Below are 10650 nucleotides of genomic sequence, written 5' to 3'. Positions count from 1 at the left end.
ATTATTATTGTTAGTGGAGTAACATTTATATAAACTTTTGACCTAAACACTCATATTACCCAAAACGTTTTACAGAATATCAGATATAATCAGCTGAGGCCTATCAGACTGAATTCAAAATGATTTCCAAAGTGAAAGAGTATAAGACTAAACAATAAGCTATCTATTTTGCCGAACATTTAAAAGGACCAGATGTAACATCTTAAAGTAATATTCCAAACCATAGCAACTACTAAATGTTAGAGACTGCTTATCCAACAAGTTTGGAGTAACACATCAGAAAGAAGTTATAAAACAGGTTTGGAATGACACACCAGTTATAAAACAGGTTTGGAATGACACACCAACTTCAAGACAGGTCTGTAGAGACACACCAGTTATAAAACACGTTTGAAATGACACACTAGTTATAAAACAGGTTTGGAAGGACACACCAATTATAAAATATGTTTGAAGTGACACACCAGAAAGAAGTTATAAACCAGGTTTGAAATTACACACTTGTTATAAAACAGGTTTGAAGTGACACGCCAGTTATAAAACAGTTTTGGAGTGACACACCAATTTCAAAACAGGTCTGTAGAGACACACCAGTTATAAAACAGGTTTGGAAGGACACACCAATTATAAAATATGTTTGAAGTGACACACCAGAAAGACGTTATAAAACAGGTTTGAAATTACACACTTGTTATAAAACAGGTTTGAAGTGACACGCCAGTTATAAAACAGTTTTGGAGTGACACACCAGAAAGAAATTATAAAACAAGTTTGGAGTGACACATCAGAAAGAAGTTATCCAACAGAAGTAAAGAGCGCATATTTCAAGAATTCTAGACCCCGAATCAGGAAATTCATTGATGGAAATCATTGCAGTTTGTTGGTTCTACAGTAACTGTCGTTCGACCTGATTAGTTTACAAGAAATGGGAAGTTACCTTTGAAGATGTAGGATGGATTAATGCGAACATCAAGTGGACACAAAGTTCCAGCAAGGTCAGAGGTGGAAGCCACTCTCACTGTGCCACAAAATGTGTGGGTAATTTACGTGCAAGAAGAGCGTATCTGTATCTTCAATAACACAAAAAATCTTGATTCATGACGTAGCAATTACACCACCAGGGGTCGAAATTCAAGTAGCAATAAAGATGAGTGTAACGTATAATAGAGACAAGCAATCTGTAGACCCACGGAGTACAACCGAATAGAAAAGATAGCTCGATTGGAAAGTCATCCGTTATGGCCATCTTTGAAAGCGCGCTGAGCAAAGGACAACCAATTGGTTAACTTAAGCGAAGACTTCACCAGATAGAAGTAGTAAACTGGTTATCATCAGAGTTCCCTTACACGTTTTCTTTCTTCATGATTAAATCCAGTTCAACTACTTCACCGTGGAGGTTGGGATATTTACCTCTTAGCGACTAGTAACCATAGCAACCTAGCTGAAAAACCATGTTCAAGAACAAACATGTTGCAGGCTTAGAACCATATTTCATGTCTTATTTATCTCTTCTGATAACAAAGAAATTCCGTAATTAAAACATGCCAAAATAATTGTTGTTGTTTTTTTTTATTTCGAGCAAAGCTACACGAGGGCTATCTGCGCTAGCCGTTCCTAATTTAGTAGTGTAAGACTAGAGAGAAGGCAGCTAGTCGTCACCACCCACCGCCAACTCTTTTACTAACGAATAGCGGGACTGAACGTTACATTATAACGCCCCCACGATTGAATGGGCGAGCATGTTTGGTGCGAAGGGGATTTGGACCCAAATAATACGTTAATATGTATAATTTTATATTGATTCGCGATGTTTTATTCCCCTGAGCGTGAAATTAAGAAAACTTCAAAACAAAAAAAATATACGACGCCATGTTTAAAATATAACATAATACATAACGATAAGATAAGCACTCACTGCTGTTATTGGCCAATGGTAAGTTTGCGAAGTTATAACGCTGAAATCCGGAGCTCCATAGATCGAAGACAGACTATTTTGCGATGTTAAACTAACACAACAGCATTTTTACTCTTTATAAACCAATTATATTCCACACACACATCACAACAGGTGAAAAACAGAAAAAACAACAACAGTTAAATGGTGTGCAAATAAACTATAGTTGTTAGAAGAACTTGTATGGCATGACCAGATGATTAGGACGCTCGACTCGTAATCTGAGGGTCGTGGGTTCGAATCTCCGTAGCATCAAACCTGTTCGTCCTTTCAGCTGTTGGGGCATTATAATGTAACGGGCAATCCCACTATTCGTTGGTAAAAAAGTAACCCAATAGATGGCTGTGTGTGGTGATGACTAGCTGCCTTTCTTTTAGTCTAACACTGCTAAATTAGGAACAGTTAGAGCAGATAACCCTCATGTAGCTTTGCGCAAAAAAATAAACAAACAAGAACTTATGAAAGGGAATTAAAATGAAACGATATGCCAACCTTACTATGACTTTTACGTCAAATACCGAAGTTTATCAGGTACAACAGACACAGTAATGGTCGAGACGCCATTTTGTCATCAGTTGGTTGAACAGCAACTGTTTTGGTATGAACGTGATTAAGTTGTTAGAAATTAATTCTATTTTGTTCAATGACCGTAGCAGTTAGGTTTATCAGCTTATGTTAAAATGAAATTATTTATACATTTTCACACCAAAGTGTTTATTTTTATATCACTTCAATCAACTTTTCTGGTCATTAGTAGAACTGGCGAATCAGAAAGTTCCATTCTTTGTGTGATCCTTTCTGAGATAAAAAAAAAAAAACAACAACAAAAACGTTTGTAAAGTAATTTCTGATATTAATAACGTCTCTCCTACTGCCGTATTTAGGCCCGGCATGGCCAAGCGTGTTAAGGCGTTCGACTTGTAATCCGAGGGTCGCGGGTTTGGATCCCGGTCGCACCAAATATTCTCGTCCTTTCAGCCGTGGGAGTGTTATATGTGACGTTCAATCCCACTATTCATTGGTAAAAGAGTATCCCAAGCATTAGCGGTGGGTGGTGATGACTAGCTGCCTTCCCTTTAGTCTTACACTGCTAAATTAGGGACGGCTAGCGCAGATAGTCCTCGAGTAGCTTTGCGCGAAATTCAAAAACAGGCAAACAAACTACTGTATTTGTCGTGAACTAGATCAAATTAGTTACTGTAACTTTTTATTAAATTTACTAAATATGCGAATTATGATTATAATTTAAGTTAACTTCAAATTATTTATTTATTTCGATACTAAATTATCTATTATAAATATTAGTTATTTATTTTACTTTGAATTAATTTCATTCATCATTTAGAAAAACTGACGAAACAATAAGTTACAGTTTTTATTAAATTATCACTGCCACTAGATGTCGCGTCAAGCCGAACAAGGAAAAAAATTTTAAATATATAATCAAAGTATTTGTAAATAAGGGTCTGAATCATTGAGACAGTGGCTTGACACAGTAAGTTATTCTGGTCTAATTTCATTTTGTAGCTATACGTTCTTGCCCAGTAAGTTCCTAAATTAATGACATGTTAAAATTTCTATACGCATCCTTTTATTTGTTTTAATTATGTTTATTAATTGGTTTGACTCTCCCAGTTATTTAACAGTCAATATAACTTTCTAGTATAAAATAAAAGTGATAAGTAATTTAATTGTATTTACGTAGTGGTGATGGATAGAGAGAAAGAGAACGCTGCGTGGAGGTTCCAAGTTCCTGTCGTGTGTTAATGACATGACAAAGATTCGTCATCTATTTATAGCATTGACCTGGTCTGTCACGTCCTAAATTTCTTGTAAACCGGTGTGACAAACATAACTTTTAATGAGTTTGCTTCAGATACAAAGCTCAGTGGTGACATTTGAATCTCAATGTGTTTTTCTTAAATTTTATGTCAGTTTTTACATTAGTCGGACCAACATGTTAGCATTGAATATTGTCATTTTCTGTGGCTTTTGTTCTTGTTCACAGAATTTAATTTCCTGGTGCTTCCAGTGGTTGGACGTATTTTTGTACGGTTCGTAATGCCTACTTGCTCAGTAGAGAGTATTTAGGTTATTTTAAATCGCTCAGTGACGTCAGTGTGTACCTAGTGCTTCACTTGTTCTGATAAGAGAAGGAAAACGTGCACACATTCACGCCTTTGGGGAACTTGAAGGAAACTTTTAGACTGTAATATTTACAATGAATTCGAACCTGTTCAACTTTTCCTTGTATCGACTACACGTGCATGTGACCACTCGGCCTTCATTTTTACGTGTTTTTTTTTTTTTTCTCAAGGTATAGAGCTTAAACTTGGTTATAACAGTTCGCGGTGAGACGAGGAAAATTATTCGCTATTTCTACATATTAATTTTAGATTTTTTTTTATATACTTAACCACGATGTAGAAGGCAGAACACACGCCATCTTTAATTTTTAAAAGTTATTTGTGTTAGATTATTGGGTTGAGGAATAATTCGTGAGCGTTTTTTCAAGTTAACAAAATATATTCATAAATGAAACGCTTTCGCAAAATATTTCGTCATTTGGTAGATAATTTTTTGCTCTAATAGATGGTGTGTTTGATTTTCATATGTCTTTAATTTTTGCTTTCATTTTCAGCTCATTAAATGGAATGTCAAGTGGACAAAATCGAGCATTTTCGACACCCTCTGCTTGTCGCATTTAATTTCTTGCAATTTCGTTTAAAACAATGCATACTATATACCTAGGTATTACATGAAATAAAGTATCATAATAAATGTTTTGGGTGTAATGTGTTCATGCATTGAAGTATTGTATAGTCTTGCATGTAATGTTTGAATGAAATTATTTAAAAACGCTCACGAATTATTCCTCAACCTAATACTTAACGTAGACATTACGTAGAAGGCAGACCATACGTCATCTTTAGTTTTTTTAAAAAAGGTTATTTATATTAGATTACTTAACATAGACATTACGTAGAAGTTAGAATATATGTCTTCTTTCGTGTTAAGGCTCCTTTTGACTCTCTTAACATTTGGGCCAGATGGGTTAAGGCGTTCGACTCATTATTTGAGAGTTGTGGGTTCCAATCCCCGTCACAATGGCCCCGAGGGCTATCTGCGCAAGCCATCCTTAGTTTAGCAGTGTAAGACCAGAGGGAAGGAAGCTAGTCATCACCACCCACCGCGCCAACTCTTGGGCTACTCTTTTACCAACGAATAGTGGAATTGACCGTACATTATAACGCCCCCACGGTTGAAAGGGCGAACATGTTTGGTGCGACGGGAATTCGAACCCCCGACCCTCAGATTACGAGTCGAACGCCTTAACCCACCTGGCCATGCCGAGCCAAATACTTTTTAATATCCTTTATCTCACCATCTAAAATAATGGAAGTATTTGGATAATACTGTGACATTACCTCCTTTATTATTAATATTATCCAGTGATAATATCACATAGTTCTCTTTACCAAATATAAAATTAAAAATACAATCTGCAACGTATAAACTTAACTATTTTTTAACATATTTGTTGTGGTATGTGTCAAAAGACTTCTATATATAGAGGGAGCTACTGTAGCATTTTTACAACATTTATGTTTATTTTGTAACTTCTGCCAACAGAAGATTGACTTACATCTGTTCGTGAGTAGAATCTAGAAAGAAAGAAAAAGTTCATTTGACTGCCCGGTTCATTCTTCTCATGAACTGTTTGTTTAGAATTTAGCACAAAGCTGCACAATGAACTATCTGTGCTCTGCCCACCACGGTTATAGCAACCAGGTTTCTAGCGGTGTGCATCCACAGACATACCACTGTGCCACCAGAGGGCCTCGTGAACTGTATTCACATTAATAAGCAGAAAACAACATTTCGACCTCCCTCGGCCATCTTCATGTTAAGATGACTTAGGAAGATCGAAACGTTGTTATCTCCTTGTTAATAAAAGTGTTAATACCCATACCAGCCGTTCTGAGGTACATTTTTATTTTAAGTAGGTTTCTCGTCATCAAAAAGGACATTAATCTTTTGCTGTTTTTTTCACAATTTCAGATTTATCAACAACAACGAAAATTCTGAATCTAAAATGAAAAAGGAAATTTCAATCCATAGTTTAAAGGAAATAGACGAAGAGCTAACAAAAGCATTTTCATTGTCTGCTAAACCTTCTTCGCCGTTAGGCCTTTTGAGACCATTTTTCAAGTTGTTAGAAGTCTCTTGCCATGGTATCCCGTGGCTAGTCGTATGTCTCGCGCTCCTGTGGTTTACAACCAACCTCCTCATAGTGACCTATACTCTCAACTTATTAATAGGTAGGAACTGATATTTTTTCGTAAATAAAGAAATCACTTCAAGCCCTGGGCGCAAGTAAGCCTACTAAATTTTTTTAAACAACTACGAATTTATTCAACGAACTCGGTTCTTTGATACCTCACGCTTTGCCCACGTGACGGACACCCAACCTCTCAAAGTGCTTAAAACTACGAGGGACATTTCGAAACATAACTTTTCACACTTGAAACGAACAAGCACCTTTTTTCAGCCTTGCGCCCAGGGCTTTAACGAAAAACGTTCATTGAAAAATAAAATTCTGTTGCTTTTAACCTGTGTCGTGAAGCTAGTAAGTAAGAGGGAACTGAAATCATTGACATCTGTTATATATGATTAATTAATAACTGATTAGAAATTTATGGTTTATAAAAATCCTTCCGTTAATTAGCCTATACCATCACCTTAATAATACTATTGGTACTCATATATGATCACTTAGCAAAGTAGCTTTCTGATCACTGATTATTACACTATCATGACCAGATTATCCATAAGGAAGAACCTAATTTGTTGATTGGTCATATGTAACCAACTAACCAGAGTATTTAATGATCAAATATAGAGATTTTCATTGCTCCGAATAGCGTATAGAGACACAAAATGTGTTAATTAATACTAGCATGTGTGAGCTCGTGTATGATGACGTAATTATAATCTATTTCAGCTCTTCTTTTAGACGTAGTTATTGTGTCCGCTACAAAAGCAGTGGTCAGACGTGAAAGGCCCAAACACAACAGTACGAAAGACATGTTCCTGACTTTTTCAGTGGATAAGCTCTCCTTCCCGTCAGGTCACTCGTCTCGAGCCGTCTTAATATGGTTCATCTTTGCTAACACTCTTTCACTGCCTAAAATTTGGAATGTTTTATTGGCTCTTTGGTGTGTGTCCGTTTGTGCTTCACGTGTACTGCTCGGACGCCACCACGTGATGGACGTTATATTTGGAGGCCTGACTGGAGCCATTGAATACAAACTGGTCTTATCAATTTGGCTTGGCTCTGACAAAGCACTTTACATCTTAAAGTTGCTGTCGATTTTTTGACTATAGGTCTTTTTTTAAATTTACATTTGAACCTGACCTTATGGTCAAAAGTAAACTGACAAAACATATCAGGTTTAATGTAGTTGAAAATAAAAACCTTTTAAGTTAATCAGGAGATAAATATGTAGGACTAGAAATATCTATCTCATAGATTACCAGACAAAAAGTAAAAAAAGAAAGTAATGATCAAATTAGAATCGTTAATTGGTATACTCTTGTTCTTAACGAAACTTTCGGCCATAATCCCAATAATATTTCACGACTTTCGGTCAGCTTAAAGAGTAGTTTAAATTTGTAGGCTAAACCAACAATGAAATAATTTTAATGAACATAATTTCAAAAGTGTTTTAAATATTCTAAAAAACAACATTTTGTTAAATTAACTGTTAAAAAAAATATATATCCGCACCTTTTTCTTTGCGAAATACTTGTTTAGTATTCAGTGCGGTGGTATCTTTTACTTTTAAAGGACTGGGAATTATATCTACAGGGTATCAAACTCGAGGACGAAACTACTATTACTGTTTGTGAATTTTTTTTATTTTTTGTCATAGCGAAAAGAATTCTACGCTATTTAGGCTTAACTTATATCTCCAACTTCTTTAAATTAAAATGTAAATATGTATTTAGATATCTTTATGAACCACGCGTTTAGACCTACGAATAAAATAATGAAAATTATTCGAAAAACAATAAATTTATATCCTATATAAGTTTCTCTTTCTTGAGTCTTTAACAAATATGTGTGTGTTGAGGGAAAGTGATACGTGCAATTTATTTGCTTGTATATAAAAAAAAAACTTGCACATTTTTTTTTGTATTTTTCTACACATAAATAAAGTATGTACGATTTGAATTTTGTGGTGTTTGTACAATGGAAACTGTTTTCACGAGATACCGTCGTAATGACTAAACTAACTCATTTGAGCTACATTGAACATATCCAATTACAACGTCAACGCTGTTACGAAATGGTTAATCGAATATCTCTAATTCTATGTGTAATATACGTGTGTGTATAAATAAAGAAGACGACCTTCATTAGATTATGTTACAAATTTATCATATCGTCAACTGGAAACACTTGAGACAAGTGAAATTTCGCTACACGACAGATATGAAAACCCTGAAGGGAACTTATATCAGGGTATCTTTAATTGAAATATAAATACTCTAATACAAGATGGAGAATCATATGAATATTTTGTTGGTGTGTTTTTTTTCGTCTCCAGTGAAAGTTATAAGAAACAATCATTGAAAAATATTGCATAACTGGTTTTTCTCGAATTGAATATAAAAACGCAACTCATTCCATGTTAACAAAGTAGTTCATTTGAACCACGTACGTTAAACTAGATAGTGGTTTAAAAGTTTGTGACGTGAAGAACAGTTTTCTAAACGTTTTCTAGTTTCACACTGCTAAATAGGCCCGACACGGCCAGGTGGTTAAGGCACTTGACTCATAATTTGAGAGTTGTAGGTTTGAATCCTCGTCACACCAAACATGCTCGCCCTTTTAGCCGTGGGGGCGTTGTAAGTTAATATCAATCCCACTATTCGTTGGTAAAAGAGTAGCTCAAGAGTTGGTGTTAGGTGGTGATGACTAGTTGTCTTCCTCTAGTCTTACACTGCTAAATTAGGGGCGGCTGACGCAGATAGCCCTCGTGTAGCTTTGCGCGAAATGAAAACAAACTAAACTTTCCATAGACACACACAAAACAGCGATATGTTATTCAAACAAACACGTGCTTATTGTTAGTTTGGTTTATGAAGATTTTATAATATTATATCATAGAAAAACAAAAATACGTTAAGTTGGTCGGTTACATGGAATTGATGAAGCTTTACGTTTAATTAAACAATATTGCATTCTAAGATACCACAAGTCTTTATCTTGTGTTTTGAATATCACGCAGAGCTACACGAGGGCTATCTGCGCTAGCCGTTCATAATTTAGCAGTGTAAGACTACAGGAAAGGCAGCTAGTCATCACCACCCACCGCCAACTCTTGGGCTACTCTTTCACTGACGAATAGTGAGAGTGAGTGTCACATCGTAACGCTCCCACGGCTGAAAGGAGGAACATTTTTGATGGGAAGTGGATTCGAGCTCGCGACCCTTACCTTGAGAATCAAGCAACCTAACCACCTGGCTATGCTGTGCCGCGTCAATAGGATCCGTTGTGAGATTCATTTTGTATTTTCTCATGTGATTCTGCAATGTACCACCACCATTCTAGCCGATGTAAACGGTTGGACAGTCGCTACATATGGTTTTGTATGTTGGATTTTTGTATTGGTACGGAACTCTAAAAATTAATTAATCCCTCGTAAGGATCGAAAAGAACTCTCCTGACTGTTGAATCGCTGTCTTGATGGAAGATGAATTCCTGTCTCCTTTGTTCCTCAGGAGATAACACAGTGGATCAAAATATAGCCCATCACTGGTTAAATCTTTTATTGTTACACATTTTTCATATGACATCTACATCCTGGAAGCCGTGAGCGCAATCATCACACTACTACTGGGAACAATATATATCTATATGTATTTTCATAGGTTTAATCACTCCCGTAAAATAACCTGGATAACTATAATTTGTCGATTTTTTTTTGTTATTTCAACTGGTATTACTACAGCGTAGAATAACATGTTCTTATTATTTCTAGCACTCGTATAAAATTATATTTTTGCTATAACCAAAGTTCAACTTAATATAGAATAACGTCGCTAGAAGGAGATAATTTGAAACAAGCTGGTATTGTAGAATAGTAAGTTCTTTCTACTTTTAGCCCTCGAATAGCATTTTATAGACTATAATACTATTGTAATATTAATTTAACTCACTAGAGAGCAGCACGATCAAACAAGCTAAGAATCTAGCTCGCATCTAGATTTGTGAAGTTAGAAAGCGACACATATCACTTACAACGTTCAAATCTTTTAAAAACGTTTATTAATTATTGCAAAACCAAACTGAACATACATCCTCCAAAATGTTTATCTGCGTGGAATGGTCTTAATAAAAAATGCTATTACTGAAATACGTTGTTATTCTGTATGACAAAAAATCGCAAACAAAAGAACTATTCAGAAATTTTCATGTTTGTTAAAAAACCAAAACGCCATGTTACTGGTGTGCTGTTTTGTTAGGCTTGTGGAATAGATCTGATGGCGAAGTAAAAACAGAATGAAAATCTTTATTGTTACATTGATTCTATAAATAATATGTAACCAAACAATGAAAACATTGAGTTAAGACTGTTATTGTTACTTTGGTTGTCAGGAATACCATGTAATCACGACAAGAAAAG

At 35.4% G+C, this 10650-nt stretch overlaps 1 protein-coding gene across 1 annotated transcript; it reads left to right on the top strand.

Annotated features, from left to right (window-relative positions):
- Positions 1 to 3391: 3391 nt before the first annotated feature.
- LOC143228837 (polyisoprenoid diphosphate/phosphate phosphohydrolase PLPP6-like) lies at positions 3392 to 8192 on the top strand. The gene is made up of 3 exons (XM_076460224.1): positions 3392 to 3449; positions 6017 to 6276; positions 6960 to 8192. Exons 2-3 carry the CDS (start codon positions 6051 to 6053, stop codon positions 7334 to 7336), a joined length of 603 nt encoding a protein of 200 aa, XP_076316339.1. The 5' UTR covers positions 3392 to 3449; positions 6017 to 6050; the 3' UTR covers positions 7337 to 8192.
- Positions 8193 to 10650: the final 2458 nt, after the last annotated feature.

This window comes from Tachypleus tridentatus, chromosome 10 (assembly GCF_004210375.1).
Source record: "Tachypleus tridentatus isolate NWPU-2018 chromosome 10, ASM421037v1, whole genome shotgun sequence".
In the NCBI taxonomy this organism is placed as follows: domain Eukaryota; kingdom Metazoa; phylum Arthropoda; class Merostomata; order Xiphosura; family Limulidae; genus Tachypleus; species Tachypleus tridentatus.
Note: the sequence above shows the minus strand (reverse complement) of the source record. Positions and strands in the feature narration are given on the sequence as shown.